Here is a 21,473-nt window from a genome sequence, read left to right on the forward strand (position 1 = left end):
TTTAAGATGAAGTATGGAGAATTGTTACATGTATTTTAGCATTCTAACTAAGGTTTCTGTCAACTCTTTACTGCCATATTCAAGGAGTTGGGGGTATTTTTAGCAACAAAAAGTAAAAATGAAAAACCTAGTTTTTCAGGCCTTTTCAGCCTTTCTTTTACTGCTCCTGATTGGCAAGTGCTTGACTGTCAGCACCATATCATTTACCATTGTGAAATGAACTAGGGAGCAGAGTAGTTGATAAGCTAGGATTTTAGAGCTACAAACAAAATTGAGTTTTACGTCATAAAATTAGGGTTTTCCAGCTTTCTTTTTCTCTAGGATTTTATCATAAATATTGATTTGAAATTAAAACTGAAGTTGTGTGTTTACTTAATGCTGTATTTTTAGAATTCTTAAGTTTTTAAAAATATATTCTGAATTTTAAAATCTCCATAGAATATTTTGTCACTAATACTTTATAGGTTTATACTTATGGTACTACAGTAGACTCTTTTATAGTGTAGTCTCATTGAATGTTTTTCCTCCTGAAAGGGCTGTATACATGTTTTTTAAAACAGATACGGCAATAAAAAAAATCAACTTGCATAAAGGCTGATTTTCCAGATAAGCATATTAAAATATATTTTTATTAAAGATTGTCAAGAAATATAGGTTATAATCACTTTCTTTCACCTGCTGTCATTGAGACATGGCCCTCTGTCCCTCTGATTTGTCTTCCAGTGATGCCTTCTCCTTTCAAGACCAACCCTCCTTACAGTCCCTTCCTCTTCGAGAGTCACTCTTGTATTTTGCAAAAAAAAAACCTTCTTTGACCCCACTTAAATATCCAACTAATGCACCAGCTCTTTTTCCCACCTCTTACTTCAGGCTTCTGGAGTGTGCCTTGTTCCCTGCCTTGAGTTTCTCACTCAAATCCTCTTGTATGCCCTGCAGTCTGACTTTCACCCTCTCCATTCCATTGAAACTGTGTTTAAGGTCAATCTCAACTTCATGGTCAAGTCTAAAAGCATCTTCTCTGTATTTATCTTTCTTGATCTGCTTGCTGATTTTGACTGTCAGCCAATTTCTTCTCCTTGTGTGCTTATGAATCTGTACTCTTTGTTCACCTGTCTCTTTGCCCTTTCCTTTTCATTGTCTTGGGCAACTTCAGTCCTTTCTCCATTACCCCTTAGGGCTCTTTCCTTAGTCCCCTCCTTTTTGCTCTATAATTTCTTTCTTTCTTGTGATCTTGTACCCTTTGTGTTCTCCTTAAATACTCCAGTTGATCCCAGTTGTTAGCTGCTCCTCTTCAGACTAGATAAGATGGCTGATGAAGAGGTTCGAGTAGTGCACGTTTTTTAATGCCATGATGTGACATTGACCAGCCTAGAGTCTGTGGGCCAGGGTCACTGTACAATGAGGTACATGGCTTGTGCAGCTTTGGGCCAGGGTCTCTGTACAATGAGGTGCATGGCTGCTTGTGCAGCTCTTTCCCCTTGACCTTGGAAAGAGATGGAGTTGAAGTGTCATCACTTATCACTGCACAAAGCACTGCAGGTTAGTATACCCAAGCCTGAACAGCACAGTCTTTCCAAGTCTGTAATCTTTTTGGAATCGAGCTGTTGTTCAAAACGTGCTCCCAAGAATCTCAGATCTGAAAGTTGTGTTTTCAAAGGAAGCTTGGTGTCTGGAGCTTGTTTTTTCCCCATTTTGATGTTGAGGCCAGTGAAAACTCTTTCCCTTCACCTTATTCAGAGGTAAGACTGAGTTCTGAGGATAAGTTACCACAGGAGGACTCCTTGGAGTGGGTCCAAAGGGGAGATTGTTTGGGGCATTGGCTCAACACCCTGCACCTTTATATCTAGGCAGTCTGTCTCGATGTGGTCTTTTTTGGCACAGACTGCTCTCTTGAAGCTGACTTGTGTTAGACCTGACACAACATGGGTTTGGAAAGCTTCCTGTTGCCTTTTCTGCTTCGTCAGTAGGCACTTGGAGCTTGATAGCCCAAGAGTTTGCTACCCTGACATGTGAGTTGGAGCCTGAGGTCTACCTGGGAACTGTCAGGATTGTGAACTTTGCTCATTTCCTCCTCCTGTGTGACTCCTATCTGACTGCAGCACTGGCACTAGGAGAGGAATTGCACTAGGAGAGGAAGTCTTTGAATACTTGATTTCAAAACAGTGGATCCGCAAAGCATGTATGCAGCCCTAATGTTTACTGTACCGTGTGGTTTTGTGCCTCTCTTGGCAGAGCACTTACTGTTACAAACAGATATCTCCAAAAGCAGTGTAATAAAAAATCAATATACAGAAAAATAATGTAATTTACAGTTAATGCAGGCAAAACTATGCTTTTGTAGTGATGTGCTATTCTGTTGTTTCTTACATTGCATATAATTTTTTGAATAAGTAATGCTAAACATTCTCATGTCATGGAAAAGCAAGTTTCAGAACTAAATTGTGTGTGTGTGTGTGTAAAGCAGTTAAATGTAAATTAGTGTTGTCTTATGTGAAAGGCACACAATGCTTTCCATCATTTTTTGATGTAAGTAAGGATTTTATGGAAGTCTGGCATCTTAAACAAATGGTTTTTATGATGATTGGTTTAAGATAGTTAATTTTCACAATTATATTTATTGAAATTGGGGAAGGACTTATTTGTCTTGAATTTATAACATTCTTATTTCAAGACACACGTTAATGAGCCTTTCATCTGAGCCACCTAAGGTATTTTGATCAACCAACAAATGTTATACTATGGCTACCAACTCTATGGTAGCCAAAGAAGAGACGCAAATGACCTTCGAAAAATGTTTGTTTTGCATTATTGACTGTACATCCATCTATCAATCATAGGGATTTTAGTGTATTTTTCTTTAATACAGCACCAAGTACTAGAGTTACATATGTCAATCTCCTGTATTTTTATAGTAATTCAAAAATGTTTTCAAGAATGTTTTTTAATCTTATCTCTTTTTAAGTGTTCAAAAATGTAATTTTAACAGGAATTACCAGATTTGATCTGCTTGGAGACTTTGGAAGGTTTAACTGGCTGGGAAATTTCTACATTGTGTTATCTTACAATTTGCTGTTTGCTATCATGACAACTCTATGTCTGGTCAGAAAGTTCACCTCTGCTGTGCGAGAAGAGCTCTTCAAAGCATTAGGTAATACGGTAAAGGCATTTGCCCTTTATTTTAACATCTACATCTTTTTTCCATCATAATGTTTCCCAAGTCACTACAAATGTATTTCAGCCAATTCTTGCTCTTAAGCTAACCATAAGGGGTGTGCATGTAGACAGGTTGAGTTGTAACAGAACCTATGTGCCATTGCAAAAGTGCTATTTTTCTCACTTAAACATTTTCCCCCAACCCCTGCACCACACTCTACCTTCTGGCTAATGTTTGAATTATCTTCATTACTGCTGTACCTCAGGGTGTTTGTGAATGCATGTACCTTAGAGCAGGTGCTCAGTTACACCCAGTTATAGTTACGGCTGCAAAAAAAGTTTGTTGTAATATCTTTCTTCATTCACTCATAACTTATTAAAAAAATCACATTTTAGGCTGAAGTGTTCCAAGCTTGGTCTCTGCCAGAAGGGAATTGAATTCTGTATCAGTAATATTTTCATCTTTTATTTATAATTTCAGAAAAATAATCTTAACATTAACAAATAAAAAGAAAAATCAGAAACTATTGATCAATGACCTTAGCAATCCTTTTTGTTTGTTTAAAGAGTTTATCATAAAGATAAAAAGGTCTGAATCCTAGGGATCAATCATTAACATAACTTGTAGAATTTCCATTTGTTTTATTTCTTTAACAGAGTTAAGGTTACAGAGTTAAGCAATCTTCTGAGGAAATGTGCAAACTAAGATTGAGCACACAACCTTAACTCTGCCCTCTTGTATATTATTATATCTTCAGTTTTCAGCGTATTGCCAGGATGGAACCATACTCTGTGGAGTTCCTGGCATGCACAATCCCAAGTCATATCCTTCTCAAAATTAGTTGGGTGGTATTCACATGCTGCCTCACAGAAAGGAACATTCAGCCCTATGGTCATATAAGGTGCAGTTGTACTGACCCCCTTCTCTATCCCTTTGTACTCTCGCAGATGGAGGGCTATGAATCCTAGGCTCTTCCCAAAAGAATATAATAGTGCTGTGCCCACAACCTACATTCCTAACTAAAGTTGACTTCTGACTTCTACCTAAAACAGTTTTTTAACTTCCCAGGAATGTTCTTTCCTAAGCTTTGCTTACTATCAGGAAATGTTAGACTGCATAGCTTAGTAGCTTTTAGCTACTATATACAGATAATTAAACCTTTACATAAGTCTGTTGAAGACAAGCCTAATGGGGATACAATTTCTACTCAGCTGGTCTAAATGGATCAAATTGTGTATGCATGCTTGCTGAGAATTTGCAAGTATGGTAGTATCTAAAAGTCTTAAAACACATTCTACAGATCCAAGACCGTTTCCGGAGTATGTCTTCAAATGTTTCTCTCACTGAGATATGTAGGACAGCTGCCCAGAATTCAGATTTCAGTATGTTAACTCTCTTGACTTGGTTTCCATGACTTGTGATCAGTTCAGAAGAACAGTTCTGCTGTCTTTATTTAACTAGCTCTCATGAGAGCCAACTCCTTTAACGGATTTTGCTGCTACTTAATCTCTCAAGTGTGGGGCTCTGTGCTGTAAATATTCAAAGGAGAGAGCGTGCATTGAGTAGGTTGACTGCCTAGATACACACTCCCCACCAACTGTACCTACTTCTTCAGACTCTTGAATGGAATTTGATTAAGTTGAAAGATCCAGAAGTGAGATTGAGACTACTATTTCTTATAAATTTGGGTCTGAACACTCAGTGCTGTGGAGGGGCATGCCTGAGACTCCAGTGGTCACTGCTTCCCAGAGAGTTGTGACTATAGCAAAGAAAATACAAGTGCTCCTTAGAATGTGGATCTATCCTGTCAATCTGTTTGAAGAACCATGGATTCTTGGTCAGTAATTTTTCTTTGTGCTCCATATTTTTGGTGTTGTAATTTAGAAAGAATCTGAACCTATTGCCAGTATTGTTATGTGTATGCATTACAAAGGGACGGAAAGAAGATTTTTTGGTTCAGTCTTAACTTTCACGTTTTATGATTGTGTAATCGCTTAAATTTGAAATCTTAACACTTCTTCACTAGTTGGTTTGTTAATGGTTTTTGTTTGTGTGCACACACACATATAGGTAATCTGTGACAATCTGATGTATGATACAGACTTCCTTAGTATGAATTCAGGATGAGCACCCGCTAATTTTTCTCCAGCCCCGGAGCACCCATGGAGCCGGCGCCTATGTGTTTAGCCTGGAGAAAAGATGACTTGAGGGGGGAATCTGAGAACTCTTCAAATATGTTAAGGGCTGTTATCAAGACAATGGTGCGCAATTGTTTTCCATGTCCACTGAAAGCAGGACAAAAAGTAATGGTCTTGATCTGCAGCAAGGGCAATATAGGTTAGGTCTTAAGAAAACTTTGTAACTATAGAGGTAGTTAAGCTCTGGAATAGGCTTTCAAGGAAGATTGTGGAATCCCCGTCATTAGAGGTTTTTAAAAACAGGTTGGACGAACACCTGTCAGGGATAGTCTAGGCTTACTTGGTCCTGCCACAGCACAGGGGACTGGAATTGATGACTTCTCAAGATCCTTTCAGCCCTACCTTTCTATGATTCATCAACAGATCTTGTGCTAGGAATATGTATTCCAGGAAGCTTCGTCTTAGTTGGTCTCGATAGATGTGATACACCGCTGTTAATTTCTTGTTTATCTGTTTGGTTTGATCTCCCTATTCATTGATAGGGACATTTTCATGAAAAGAGGATCTTTGAGTTCACTTCGTTCAGGGCCTTGAGTTATCTTATTTTATGTCATTGCTTTTGATTGCTAAGGGAATAGTTGTGACTTTGTGTAGGGAATGAGGATCCAAAAGTGGGGAAGTTCTGAGCTGTGATATCAATTTTGTGCCATTAGGATTAAATTAAAAAAAAAAAAGACCCTAACTAAGGGTATTATTTTTAAAAGTACCCATGGGACTTGTGCACTTAAATACTTCTGAAAACCCATCCTTAATTGTTTAAAGTGCAGATTTAAGAGCTTAATTGTAGGCTCCTGTTTTTGAAAATGTTCATAGATTATAAACCCAGAGGGGAGTGTTGTGTCATGTAGTCTGACTTTCTGTATGACACAGGCTTGAGGACTTCCCTGAAGTAATTCCTGTTTGAACTAGAGCAGCGGTTCTCAACCAGGGGTCTGTGGCCCCCTGGAGGTCTGTGAACCCTTTCCAGGGGGCCACGGAGCCCCGTGGCTGAAACCCAGACCAAGATCCCTGGCTCCCCCGGTGGGGCTGAAGCTGGGACTCCTGGGAGGTGCAGAGCTGAAGCCCTGACTCTTGGCACCTTCTGCGGGGCTGAATCCCTGAGCTCTAGTGCTCCCTGTGGAACAGAAGCCCTGAGCCTGTGGGCAGAGTTGTGGACATGGAGGGCATTGCCACCCCTACCCCGCCCCCAACTGCAGTGCAAGAGCATGGCAGTCCCTGGGGGGCACATCTACACCACCTCTCCCCCTCCTCTCCCTGGCCAGGTCGGAGGCAAGAAGCCAGAGCTGATGTAGTGGCAAACAGCTCCCTGGCAGAATTTCCTATCTAGATTGTACTGAGCAGGCTCAGTAGGTAACTGCTATTGGTGCTGGCTGCTATTTTTGCCATTACACCGGGCAGTGCAGGGCAGCTGTGGCTCTGGCTGGTGCCATGGAGCAGGCAGCCAAAGAGTTCTCTCCTCTGCTGCTGGTGCCCCGGGTTGAGCTGCTCCCGAGTCCCGGCCCCCTTTGCTCTCGCAGAGACATCCGGAAAGAGCCACTCTGGTGGGGAAATCTGGCTCCGAGGCTGGCAGACCCCTCCGGGAACAGGGACTGCAGGGGAGCCCTCCCAACACACAGCCCCTAGTGCCACTCTCCCTGCACCCTGAGCTACCCCCTGCTGGCACACAGCCCCTAGCTACCCCCTCCCTGCACCTTGAGCTACCCCATGCCCACACACAGCCCCAGCTACCCCCCCACACATACCCTGAGCTACCCCCTGCTGGCAAACAGCCCCTAGTTACCCCCTACCTGCACCCCGAGCTACCCCCTGCCCGCACATAGCCTCAGCTACCCCCTCCCTGCACCCTGAGCTACCCCCTGCCCGCACATAGCCTGAGCTACCCCCCTCCCTGCACCCTGATCTACCCCCTGCTGGCACACAGCCCCTAGTTACCCCCTACCTGCACCCCGAGCTACCCCCTGCCTGCACATAGCCTCAGCTACCCCTCTCCCTGCACCCTGAGCTACCCCCTGCCCGCACACAGCCCCAGCTACCCCCTCCCTGTGCCCTAAGCTGTTTTCAAACTTTTTGAGCTAAGCCCCCCTATCCTTGAGTTACAATTTTTGATTACCTCCCCCCCGATCCCAGACAGGCAGGTGGCTTGCTGAGGTGAGTCGGGGGTGGAGATGGCGCTCCCTCCCTGGACTGCTCATCCCTGTCCCCCCCCCCCAAATAGAAGTCACACTACGCCTGTGCGCAAGGCCCCTGCCCCGAGCTGCCCTCCTCCTTCCCACTGGGCCCTGGAGTTCGTATAGCATGTCAAGGGGGACCTCCGAGAGAAAAAGGTTGATTTTGGCCTTAAGCAAATATGGAAAACAAAACGAAACACAATTTGGTTTGACTATAATGTGCGTTTAGCAGTTTACCATTGTAAATATATATGTGAAAAGCAGAAAATTGCATTTTATCTTATGTGTAATACCTATGCAGGTTTAGATAAACTTCATCTGTCGAACAATGCAAGAGACTCTGAGACAACAAAGCCTTCTGCAAATGGGCATCAGAAAACACTGTGAGAAGCAATCATCTTCAATCAATAGAGCTGAAAACTTCAACCTCATGACATTCCTGTCATCTTCATCAAAATATCTTTGTATTAATTTCATTTGTTAATTTTGGGTCCAACCTTCTCTCACTTTTCACACTGTGTATTTCTGAGAAACCAAGCTACTTCCGATTCTACAATTTCTGATTTGTTTTGGTCCATTTTGTATACTCCCCAGTCAGTTTATGCAGGAGGTGCCTTGAAGACTGGAAGCTGAGAAAAAATAATGAATTCCTGTTTGGACAGAATCTCATATTTCTAGATATGATGCCCTACTACCATGTTAAGTGCACAATACCTTCTCTGTGATATAAATATAATGCTGGTGAACAACTCTGAGACTTGGAAATAAAGGGTACATTTGAAGCCCAATATAATCCTAATTAGGTATGGTTAGGTGTATATAACAGCAAGTCACACTTCTTTTCTACTAAGAATTCATTAAAAAATGGAAGTAATTTGGAGAGATCACTGTTACTTTCATACAGGATTCACTAGGCTGTATGTAATGTTTGGCATCATGAAGCACTCTTACAGACCCAGTATTGTAGACTTTTTATTCTTAGTTTTCAATGACAGAAGGTAATTTTCTTCAGTGGTAATCAGAAGCTGTCTCATCAAGACTAATGAACCACAAGATAAATTCTAACGTACTTCACTGTTAAATCTGAGCCCAGTATGCTTTGTAGAAAGCTACGCAGGCCTTTTATTGTTCTAATTCACACAGTACTATCACTTACAGAAAGTGTTACGCCATAGAGGTCAGTTGCCCTTCAAAATATACACACATCAAATTCTGTTAAGAGTGAGTGTGTGTGTGTGTGCGCGCGCGTGTGTATCAACACAAGTAGGACAGATTTTGTCTAGTAGTCTGCGATTGCACGGTTTCCTTAAAGGTTTTGTCAGTTAAATCCTGATGATGATGATGCAGTATATTGTAGCTCAGTTGTGCAAGCCACTGTTTTTCACTAATCTCTTCAGTCTTTAGTTTCTCTCATATATATGTGTGTATATACACACACACACAGAGGAATGTTTGTTTATAGCTCAGTGCAAGCCATTATTTTTCACTAATCTCTTCAAGTCTTTAGTTTCTCCTATATGTTATATAGTACTATCTATCTGTATAGATAGTACTATATAGTGTGTGTGTGTGTGTGTGTGTGTGTAGTATATTATAGTATCCTATATATGTTGAATACTAAGCTTACAGAAATGATGCAGTCAGTTGGGTCAGCAAAACCTATAGTTCAGTCTTTCTTATGAGTATGAAGCTTTCTGCAATGTAACATGATTTAGCTGCTCTGAACCCTTAGACCCAGAATGGCACTGATGAAGAGAAATTCAATATTTTCTTTAGCATTGCTGTAGAATCAGAAGTCCTGCAAGTAGTGTGTGACAAGCACAGGTTGCTGTTAATTCATCTCGAGAGGTATGCTGCCTGCCGGGGGCCCGTATCCGAGACGTTACGGAGGCATTGTCGAGGATTATCCGGCCCTCTGACTACTACCCCATGCTACTCATCCATGTGGGCACAAATGATACTGCTCGGTGTGACACTGAGCGGATCAAGAGTGACTACAGGGCTCTGGGAGCACGGGTGAAGGAGTTTGGAGCACAGGTGGTATTCTCTTCAATTCTTCCTGTTAAAGGTAGGGGCCCGGGCAGAGACAGATGCATCATGGAGGTGAATGCCTGGCTGCGAAGATGGTGTCACCAGGAGGGCTTTGGCTTCCTAGACCACGGGATGCTATTCGAGGAAGGACTGCTAGGCAGAGATGGCGTTCACCTTTCGAGGAGAGGGAAGACCCTATTCGGACACAGACTGGCTAACCTAGTGAGGAGGGCTTTAAACTAGGTTCGACGGGGACAGGTGAGCAAAGCCCACAGGTAAGTGGGGAACATGGAGACCGGGGAAATGAGTCGGAAACAAGAGGGAGTGTGGGCTATATTGGCAGAGAGAAAGGAGAGTCAGGAAAAAACTGGGAGGAAAGATCAAACCAGTATTTTAGATGCCTATATACAAATGCGAGAAGTATGGGGAATAAGCAGGAAGAACTGGAAGTGCTAATAAATAAATACAACTATGACATTGTTGGCATCACTGAAACTTGGTGGGATAATACACATGATTGGAATGTTGGTGTGGATGGGTACAGCTTGCTCAGGAAGGATAGACAGGGGAAAAAGGGAGGAGGTGTTGCCTTATATATTAAAAATGTACACACTTGGACAGAGGTAGAGATGGACATAGGAGACGGAAGTGTTGAGAGTCTCTGGGTTAGGCTTAAAGGGGCAAAAAACAAGGGAGATGTCATGCTAGGCGTCTACTACAGGCCACCTAACCAGGTGGAAGAGGTGGATGAGGCTTTTTTCAAGCAACTAACAAAATCATCCAAAGCCCAAGACTTGGTGGTGATGGGGGACTTCAACTATCCGGATATATGTTGGGAAAATAACACAGCGGGGAACAGACTATCCAACAAATTCTTGGACTGCATTGGAGACAACTTTTTATTTCAGAAGGTTGAAAAAGCTACTAGGGGGGAAGCTGTTCTAGACTTGATTTTAACAAATAGGGAGGAACTCGTTGAGAATGTGAAAGTAGAAGGCAGCCTGGGTGAAAGTGATCATGAAATCATAGACTTTGCAATTCTAAGGAAGGGTAGAAGGGAGAACAGCAAAATAGAGACAATGGATTTCAGGAAGGCAGATTTTGGGAAGCTCAGAGAGCTGATAGGTAAGGTCCCATGGGAATCAAGACTGAGGGGAAAAACAACTGAGGAGAGTTGGCAGTTTTTCAAAGGGACACTATTAAGGGCCCAAAAGCAAGCTATTCCGCTGGTTAGGAAAGATAGAAAATGTGGCAAAAGACCACCCTGGCTTAACCACGAGATCTTGCACGATCTAAAAAATAAAAAGGAGTCATATAAAAAATGGAAACTAGGACAGATTACAAAGGATGAATATAGGCAAACAACACAGGAATGCAGGGGCAAGATTAGAAAGGCAAAGGCACAAAATGAGCTCAAACTAGCTACGGGAATAAAAGGAAACAAGAAGACTTTTTATCAATACATTAGAAGCAAGAGGAAGACCAAAGACAGGGTAGGCCCACTGCTTAGTGAAGAGGGAGAAACAGTAACAGGAAACTTGGAAATGGCAGAGATGCTTAATGACTTCTTTGTTTCGGTCTTCACCGAGAAGTCTGAAGGAATGCCTAACATAGTGAATGCTAATGGGAAGGGGGTAGGTTTAGCGGATAAAATAAAAAAAGAACAAGTTAAAAATCACTTAGAAAAGTTAGATGCCTGCAAGTCACCCGGGCCTGATGAAATGCATCCTAGAATACTCAAGGAGCTAATAGAGGAGGTATCTGAGCCTCTAGCTATTATCTTTGGAAAGTCATGGGAGACGGGAGAGATTCCAGAAGACTGGAAAAGGGCAAATATAGTGCCCATCTATAAAAAGGGAACTAAAAACAACCCAGGTAACTACAGACCAGTGAGTTTAACTTCTGTGCCAGGGAAGATAATGGAGCAAGTAATTAAGGAAATCATCTGCCAACACTTGGAAGGTGGTAAGGTGATAGGGAATAGCCAGCATGGATTTGTGAAGAACAAATCATGTCAAACCAATCTGATAGCTTTCTTTGATAGGATAACGAGCCTTGTGGATAAGGGTGAAGCGGTGGATGTGGTATACCTAGACTTTAGTAAGGCATTTGATACGGTCTCGCATGATATTCTTATCGATAAACTAGGCAAATACAAATTAGATGGGGCTACTATAAGGTGGGTGCATAACTGGCTGGATAATCGTACTCAGAGAGTTGTTATTAATGGTTCCCAATCCTGCTGGAAAGGCGTAACGAGTGGGGTACCGCAGGGGTCTGTTTTGGGACCGGCTCTGTTCAATATCTTCATCAACGACTTAGATATTGGCATAGAAAGTACGCTTATTAAGTTTGCGGATGATACCAAACTGGGAGGGATTGCAACTACTTTGGAGGACAGGGTCATAATTCAAAATGATCTGGACAAATTGGAGAAATGGTCTGAGTTAAACAGGATGAAGTTTAACAAAGACAAATGCAAAGTGCTCCACTTAGGAAGGAAAAATCAATTTCACACATACAGAATGGGAAAAGACTGTCTAGGAAGGAGTACGGCAGAAAGGGATCTAGGGGTTATAGTGGACCACAAGCTAAATATGAGTCAACAGTGTGATGCTGTTGCAAACAAAGCAAACATGATTCTGGGATGCATTAACAGGTGTGTTGTGAGCAAGACACGAGAAGTCATTCTTCCGCTCTACTCTGCTCTGGTTAGGCCTCAGCTGGAGTATTGTGTCCAGTTCTGGGCGCCGCATTTTAAAAAAGATGTGGAGAAACTGGAAAGGGTCCAAAGAAGAGCAACAAGAATGATTAAAGGTCTTGAGAACATGACCTATGAAGGAAGGCTGAAAGAATTGGGTTTGTTTAGTTTGGAAAAGAGAAGACTGAGAGGGGACATGATAGCAGTTTTCAGGTATATAAAAGGGTGTCATAAGGAGGAGGGAGAGAACTTGTTCACCTTAGCCTCTAAGGATAGAACCAGAAACAATGGGTTTAAACTGCAGCAAGGGAGGTCTAGATTGGACATTAGGAAAAAGTTCCTAACTGTCAGGGTGGTTAAACACTGGAACAAATTGCCTAGGGAGGTTGTGGCATCTCCGTCTCTGGAGATATTTAAGGGTAGGTTAGATAAATGTCTACTAGGGATGGTCTAGGCAGTATTTGGTCCTGCCATGCGGGCAGGGGACTGGACTCGATGACCTCTCGAGGTCCCTTCCAGTCCTAGAATCTATGAATCTATGAATCTATGAAAATGTGTGTACTTTTGCCTGTTGTCTAACGCTGCTGCACTAACACTTGACTTGAAAAGAGGAAGTATAAAGACATTAATGAGGACTGTTGCCTGTATATGTGTGTTCTGTAGACAGATCATGCAAGGTTACCAAAACATTTTTTGGTAAGTTTAATGTTTCTTATTTCATATTTATGTAAAACTGAAATATGTCCACTTGAGGTCTGAGCCCTTTCACTCAATCAAACCATGATAATGGGCTAATATCCAGTAAGATTCTGAAACAAGTTAGTCTCTTCTGATGTCAAGTATCTCTCATCTGTTCTCTTCCTGAGTAATGTCTGAGTTCTGGACTTAGGCTTAATGAAATCTGAGTGAGATGGGAGCTTAGTGGAGTGCTTCACAAGCAAACCGCAAGCAACAGCCACAAAAATAATGGTTTCCTGAAGTGGTCTTTTTGAATGGAAATTGGGCATAATATAAATACTACTGCAATAATTTCTGAGCTATATCTACTGTTTACTAAGCTGGGTTTGGGTATGTTGTACCATGTCTGAGAGAGTAAAATTGCTAGTTTTCATCGAGACTTACAAGCATCTTTTTCTGTTGTTTACATTTATTGTTGAGTTTTTGGACAGCAGAAATTATTTTTCTCTCCATTGAGGCAGAGTTCCAACCAAGAACAGATAACACCTAAATTACTTAAAAAAAAAAAAAAAAAAAAAAAAAAAAAGAATATGGATTCACATTATAAACATTAGAAGATTTATAAGTAAAGGCATTGATTCCTTGTATCTGTTGAGAGTGTATGGGCTTATGCACTAGAAGTGTAAAGGTTGCTAATATAATTATTCACTATTTATCTTTGGAAATGATAATATGACTATAATTGTACCATATCCCCACTAGGAGTGTGGTAAACTGTGACATATGATAGGGTTAGTTAATTTTATAAAACATATTCCAGCTTTCTGTTACATTGTGACTTCAAGGTAGTTGCCTCAGTAAGATTTTTTGATCAGATCCCCTGATGAGATTGTCTGCATAAAGATCAAAAAGCAAAAATTTCTACTCAAGTTCTGGATGATATCTGCCTTAATTTTGATCTTCACCTTTCTCTCAGTAGTGAGTCCACATCAGAAACTGTTGGTTTTGTTTTTGAGGGGGTATGTGTTCTGTCAATAATCCAAGAAAAAAAAAAAGTCAGACAATTCCTCATGCTTATATACGATTCCTCAAAATGGATTGTGTTTAGCGAGTGAGTTGTCTGGAGGCAAACTCCATTAGATAGGTTCACAAATAGTAAGAATACAAGTTATAGTAGGTAGGCAAAAAAAGAAAGACTTGCAGTGTTTTCCCCCTTGTCTTAGTATTTTTCCCTCCCAAAACAAACACTGCAGTATACTGATTGCACTCCTTTTATTGGGTTGTGCTTTGAATCTTAGAGTCACAGATATGTATTAGTTAAAAAGAGTACTTAGATAAAGACATTGTTTACTGGAAAGAAGGCAAAAGTTTAGGTTAAGTGTGGTTCTTAACAGTGGATTAATCTTCAGAGAAAATCCAACCTTTCTGTAGCTGCTGACAGTGTCTTAATGTCTACTTTTTGTATTATGACACTGTCTACATTAAATGTCCTGAAACTGACATTCTATATGCAACACCTTGGTCGTGTATTCACAGAAGCGTAAATTCATTTACACAGAAGCAATGGAGAAGTCATTAATGGATATTGACAGTGCACTTCCAGTGTTTTGTCTCATGTAGTCAGGTGGTCTGTAACCTCTTGGTGACATCAACATCTGCCTCATTTTTTATGAGGCTAAAGCACAGAGATGCTCCTATCTGATAAACAAGATACACTTTTGGTCTGTGAATTAAGTCTCTTAAGTTAGCCACCTCTTGGCTTTCTCCTGTGTTGGTAGCACAATATTCAATGCACAATGGCAAAATTGTTGTAATATGGTGGGATTTTTAAGTGTAAGCACATCTTCAGTATTTACCTTTTAAGGTAAAAATTAAACTGGTATGATGTTACTTTAGAAGTAACGATTTTTGGATTCATAGGAAACTTTGTTTACAGATTGTAATGGTGTTTGTTGTTGGCCCTGTTTCTCCAATATCTTTTACACAGTTGACTGTTTTAGTGTAATAGAAATTAAAGAATTTAACAAGAAATTATTTTGTGTTTTGGTTCAGAAGTACCATATTAAAGCTTTAAAAATATCACCAACCACAGGAGCTGTGGGAATATTAATCCTCCATGCTCCCGAAGCCTCTTGTAATCATATACAGCTTAGAGTGTCTCCTGTGTGCTTCATACTGTACAAACCAGAGAAGAGGTGGTCCCTGCCCTGAAGAATCTACAGTCTAAATTAGACCCGGGTAAGGCAGTCCTTATTTACTGAATATACATCACAGCACACATGAGAAATGGAGAGAAGGTCAAGTTTTCAAGATGAATTTTTGTATCAAATATGTGATTGTCTAGATGAGTCTCTGCCAATGTTCACATACATTAGGTTGATGTCTTCCCTATGGTATTGTGGGGGACCTAGAATAAACCATTTAGTCATAAAATGTAACCCTAGCCCTTCCTGTTCCAAAAGAAACATAAGGATTTAAGGCCACTTGCTCTCAGTCTGTCCTATTTTTTCCTTGAATTTCATAACTATAACATGATACCCTTTAGCCCAAATTGTCAAGAGTTTTGCAGAAAGCAATGGATGTATCTGTTCTAGGCAATTCAGTCTTGTTGCTATTGTGTTCTAAATAGCCATCTTATTGCAAAGTATTAAGCACAAAGAGTATCACTGAATCTTTTCTTGTATCTTACACATGCTCAGATGAAACTAGAGCGTGCTGTTTTTAAAACCTACAGTAAGTCGTGTCATTCATATCAAGTGATTTTACGTGCATAATTAGGACCAATACGGTTAATTTAAATAAATAAATAAACAAATATACTTCATCTTGTTTGGAAAAACGAATTAGATACTTTTAACACTGTGATCCCTGGCTTTTTCAAATGTCAAAATAAGGTCTTGTAGTCATTGATAATGTTGTGAGGGATATTCTTGTCAAAAAAGCCAGTATTTACAGATACTAAAATAAATGTGGCATTAGCCTTAGAGTAGCATATAAATCAGACTATCTCTGGTATTGAATAAGTGTGCAAATATACTGATTAAATGTGCCACTGGCAGAAAAGTGCTTTTTTCAGGAGCTGATGTTCTCTTTGTAGATGAATATTAACCGAGTTACTTCAAGCTCTGCTTTAAGTGCATCACATTCAGCAAGGACGCACAGAGTAAACAGCTGACGTCCACGGTGTTCTGATGCTGGCTCCAGAGCCCTGGAATATATCGGCTTTCAGCAAATTATGAGAAACCCTCACCACATCCACGTCTGCCCCCCCCCTTTTTTTTTCTTAAACAAATCTCCAACTCCAGCATATAGGAAGTTGTGGAACTACCTTTGTGTCAGTCTTTGGCTTGTCCTTCTCCCCTGCCACACAACTCCAGACTTTGACTTTGGCTTGACTGAAGCTGAGGACTGTACACCCTGCAGTTACTAACGGCTATCTAGAGGTTTTGAACTGTGGTCCATGAGGAGCTGGCTTGTCCCATGGTGCTGGCTAGTCACTTCCAGCTGCTGCCCTTCATTAAAAGACTACAAATATTTTAAATATTTTCCTACTATACTCTTCCATGTGAGCAACTGCAGCATTTGCCTCTGGGATGTCGTATGATTATGAATGGGAGAGATGTGGTCTGTGTAGTAGTAAACAAGAGGGCACATTGTCCATGAGACGATCTCTTACATGTTCCACATTATGATTAAAATTTGAGGTCCCTGATATACTTGTAGGAAAGAGTATCCTGTGGCAATACTATCCTGTGGGGAGGTGGACTGGTACTGAGCCTGACCTTTTTGTAGGGCACCAAGCTACAAAATAGTTGTAAACACTTTTGCAGGGTTTTGGTACCTTCTGCATTACCAGTGATGACAATGTGAATGGTCTTTTTACCTCTTCCTGGTTGACCTCCAAAACAGAGTTTTCATGTAACAGAAGCCCACATTTCCATTAGGTACATGGAACTTATGAATCAGATGATACTTTCTTCTGGATTGGGCCCTGCATTCTTAAAACTTAACATTTTGACTCCCTTTTCCTTTTCATGTACTTAAGTATTTCCTGTCATTCAGTGGCTTCAAACTGTCATCAATAGGTATTTCAAACATAAGATTTTTCACCTTTGCCTGGATAGACAAGATGGGAAATAAGAGAACGAGTGACTCTAAACAGAACTCGGATGTATGCTGTATAATGGTACTAATTAGCAAGGGCATAGTTTGGAGGGGGGAATGGGGAGCATTGCCCCCCTCCCCCAAACTGCAAGTCCCAGGCAGGTGTGGAATTCCCCCCATATACACACGAGGCCCCATTGGCCTGACTGGAGCTGCTCCTCCAAATATAGAAATCAAATTACACCTGTGCTAATTAGCAGGCAGTCTAAACGTGAAATCCATTGTTTTCTAGAACACTTTCCAATCCTACTAAAGACTCTCTTGCTGTCCTTTCTTTTACAGATAAGTCTTCAGCTTTTATTTTTGATTAAATAGGACATGTCAACCTATGGCCCTTAACTTATAATAAACAGGTGTTTAAGTTAAATGGAATTGCAGAAAATGTCACAAAATAACCATCTACATATGGTTGCAAGGCATTTTACAGGAGAACAGTGGCTTTGGTTTCAATTACAGTAATCTATGAATTGTAAGAAGAGCTGCATGTTTTAGTAACAAAGTTGTTTTTTTAATTAAAAATAGGAAAGGTGAAATAGGATCTTAAATTCTGTACAGCCTTTGCTTGCCTAATTCATTGTTCATTTATGGACTTTTCCTAATAGCCACTTTATTAGCCACTTTGATTAATAATTCAGATTTATATTTGTTCTCTTTAAATTTGAGACCAAAAATGTCTTTGATTGTTTCAACTATACTACAGGTTGATTCCAGCTGGGCAAAATGGCTGAAGGGTAATAAAAGAAAAATCCTTTAAGAAATGTATTATCAGTAAATGCTGATGATCTCAGCCCAACATATTTGGACCAGAGCAATCTAAAAGTTGTATCTGATCAAAATTGAAACTTTGTTATGAGACCTCAATTTTTGAAAACGATTCAGATGTCTACAGAGAAGTTTGTAAAATCTGTATCTATATAAAATGTCTTTAAATAACACATAATTATGCTGTATTTCTAGATATTTCTACCAATCATCTCAACATGCTGCTCTTCTATTTCTTTCATTAAATATAATTTGTACACAATAACTTTTTAAAGGTAATTATAAGGTTTCCTTCATGATTAGGACTCTAGCCTGCATACCCCGTGCTCTCATCGCTTCCATTTGCTTCAAGGAATGAAAGCTCCGGACATCAGCTTTGATTTTATTTAATACCCATCTGCTCCCCCAGTAGTCCCTATGAGGTTTCTTAGCATAAGTATTTATACTATGGAAATACCAGTACTGTCTGGTCATTCAGTTGTCACCACAGAATTCCATTAAAATAAAGACTGGTCACGTAATATGCCCTTTTTTAATGAATATGCCTCACCTCACTGGAGATAAAAAATTAATCTGTTGGTGCATCGATATATAGCAGCTCTTTAGAGTTGTGATTACCAAGCCAAACGTACTATGGCACCAAGAAATGAAGGGTTTTATTCTGTACTTTGTTGTTGTGTTCCTTTAATTACCCATTAGAAGCCAAAAAGTGAGTGATGCTGTGTGTGTGTGTGTAGTTTGGCCTTTGTCTATATTGGAGAAAATTTAGAAAACATGCAAACTAACACATTTCAGACAGCATGAGGTTAAACATGACATTGCTTTTAGTGTGGATAAGATGGCCATGCTAAAAAACTTACGGGCAAAATTCTGTTTAACAGTATGCTAATTGAAACATGTTTTCTAACACTAATGCATTTCCCCAGTTTAGAAAAGTTACACAAAATCTTCCGGTTTCAAGTACAATTAAAAAGTTGTGAACAAAAAATTCAACCATTTCCCAGTTTTTAAAGGTAACCTTAAAATATTTTGTCTTATTTGGTTCCAATTGGTATAGAAATTTAGAAAATGAAGATATGTTAGGATTGTGGATTTAAAATTGTAGCCTGTGACCAATACAGCAATACATATACACAAACTAAAAATACAGTGTGTTTAGGTTCCTCTATCTATATGCAATAATGATTTGGAGCCTAATCCTGCATTCCCAACTCAGGCAAAACACGCGCTGACCTCAATGGGCTTGTCTATGCTAAGCTTTTTTTAAAAGCAAAAACCCAGTTGCACTACCATGAGTGGGAGGATACCCAAGGCTCAGACTGCCACCAGCATTCTTATAACTTTGTTGTCTAGACATGTTCTGAGGAGGGTTAGATGACATGGTCATATAAATACCACCTTTTCTGCATTAGAGACCATATATACGCACTGATGGTAGTGCAGTGGCAGATTCAGCTAGTACAGGTTCAGCTAATTAGTGGGCATTTTTCCTCATGCAGGTTCAGCTCTTTCATTCCAATATTACCAATTTAGGTCTGTCTTTGCAGAAATTTAGTTAACTAAAACCTTTTGTATGTGGGCATTCTCGTATCTTGAAAGCAAAATATGGCTGAAAAATGTTTTTAGCACTAAAGTAATTGTTACCAATCTGTAGCAGACGCATCCTCCCCACCCAATCCTTGAGGTAAATTTAATTTAGGTCATCTGAAAACGTGTGCTTTATAAAATTTTCAATTGTGGTTACCTTGCAGTGTTACAAAACTATATGAAAACTGCCTTTTTAGATGGTTTGAATTTCACAATGCAGTAGTGAAAAGGAGAAGATTTGGTATCTTTTTGCTTTATTTGAAATGTCACAATTTGTGTGTTTTTAGCAAGATTTTTTTAAACTCTGTTTTCAATAAAGTCAAACTGTGATTGATTTACAATGTGCTTTTTTTGTCAACATTTGTATTAAAAATAAACAATGGACTTTTGAGTCTTTGTAAGATGTTTCTCCATGCCTCACAATTTACTCCTCTATAATATATGTAGGCCACCTCATTGTAGGAGGGTGGCTTAATGTGTGTAAAGAGCTTGAGTTCAGGGTATCATAGGGGAGTAGCAGAGATCCTGATAGGTTCAGTAGGCGTTACACCCTTTGGACCAAAACATGGAGCACAAATAAAGCAAAGGACAAACATATAGCAAAACCATCAAAAAGCAAACCCGTACCTTTTACATGCCTGTATCCTAATTTTAGTTTTTAGTTAATGGAAAAATACACAGGCTATCAATAGTAGTTTTCGGTAATCTTTGACATGAAACAATTCTAATTTAAATATGGGCAGTCTACAAGCATTTTCGGCATTGTGAGTCAGTTTCCTAAAGCATCTGAAACATTTTAACAAAAGTTTAGCTTTCAGGCTCTCCTGGGTGCATGACATTGATCAAGGGATTTTAGGCCTTAACTCAAAGTTCAAGAATAACAGTCCACAACTGAAAGGTTTTAAATGCATTTTGGTCTCTTCTAAACCTAGACAATATTAGTTGGTCCCGCTGTCATGACAAGTTCCTGAACCATTTTGTTCCTCTATGGGGACCACTCAGCCACATTTGCTTTAGGGCTAATTTGCATTACTTTCCATTTGCCTATAGTAGAGCTTGTAAGGTGGCTTCCAGCCATTAAAGGAGAGGAGCCAACCCAGCTGCATTCAGCTACTAAAAGGAGCTGAGGTAATGCATCTCCTTCCACACTCATCAGTGGCATTTGCAACTGCCTGGGAGCTGCTATCAAGGGAATCTGCCTTTTCCTGGTGTTCAACATGAGTAACTCCACTGGGGAGTATGTAGATGGAATCCACTGAATGAAGAAAGGAGTCAAAGGGAAGAGTTCTCAGGGAAAGGATCCTGGGATGTGAAGGAGATGGAGAGGGTAGTATGTCTCTGAGAGGGAGGAAGTTAAAGAAAGGAGACGACCAGGGAAGGAAAACAGAACATAAGGCAAAGCAAAGAGAGTAGAAGAAAGGTAAGAATGTGGAGAGCAAGGAGAAGCAACAAGTCAGAGAAATGGTAACACAATGCCCATTTAACTTTTATTTCTATAATATGAGCATCAGCATCCACAGAGAAGGTTTTTTCTCACATTGGACCTTACAAGGATCTAATCTGTGAGGTTGTCTATCATTAAACCAATTAAAAATTCTATTATGCAGCTCATTCTGGACTGTTTACATGTTTATATCAACATTCAAGAATTTTCTTTTGATAACAAGAGCGACATAAAGGACAAACAAGTCTTTCTCCCAAGGAAAACTCTTCAAATGCTTGAAGACAAGTCTGATGAAACATATGTGAACAAGAGAGCAGAACAGTCTGGCGAGAATACCGATTATTGCTGTTCTCAGGAAAGACATTTGGAGGATGAATGATATGACAGAGTGGCATAATGCAAATAGGGCAGTCAAATATCTCTTGCCGAAATGCCTGAGGGGAAAATAAGAAAATATTAGTTATTGTAGACTGATAACTAAACATTGGAAGGCATGATTCGCAGCAGTACCCTATACAACCAGAAGGTTCAAAGTGCATTTTGTAACAATTGGTGGTATGTCCTTCAATATTTAATTTACTGAAAC

The 21,473-nt window shown here is 40.1% G+C and overlaps 2 protein-coding genes across 6 annotated transcripts in view; one reads left to right on the forward strand and one right to left on the reverse strand.

The window, feature by feature from the left end:
• The window catches only part of LMBR1 (limb development membrane protein 1), a 218,787-nt gene that overhangs the window by 125,706 nt on the left and 71,608 nt on the right, over nucleotides 1–21,473 (forward strand). For 2 of the 4 annotated variants that reach the window (XM_054021112.1, XM_054021115.1), the window contains 2 exons: nucleotides 2,987–3,148; nucleotides 7,822–9,349. The exons of the other annotated variants lie outside the window; for them this stretch is intronic. In XM_054021112.1, the coding sequence (XP_053877087.1) occupies nucleotides 2,987–3,148; nucleotides 7,822–7,907 (248 nt within the window). In that variant the 3' untranslated portion in view covers nucleotides 7,908–9,349. Of the gene's footprint in view, nucleotides 1–2,986; nucleotides 3,149–7,821; nucleotides 9,350–21,473 lie in introns of those variants that run through there. 4 annotated transcript variants of the gene reach the window in all.
• The window catches only part of RNF32 (ring finger protein 32), a 52,251-nt gene continuing 44,269 nt past the window's right edge, over nucleotides 13,492–21,473 (reverse strand). For both annotated transcript variants that reach the window (XM_054021118.1, XM_054021116.1), the window contains exon 9: nucleotides 13,492–21,321. In XM_054021118.1, coding sequence (XP_053877093.1) covers nucleotides 21,079–21,321 — 243 coding nt within the window. In that variant the 3' untranslated portion in view covers nucleotides 13,492–21,078. The remainder of the gene's footprint in view (nucleotides 21,322–21,473) is intronic.

This window comes from Malaclemys terrapin, chromosome 2 (genome assembly GCF_027887155.1).
Source record: "Malaclemys terrapin pileata isolate rMalTer1 chromosome 2, rMalTer1.hap1, whole genome shotgun sequence".
Lineage (NCBI taxonomy): Eukaryota > Metazoa > Chordata > Testudines > Emydidae > Malaclemys > Malaclemys terrapin.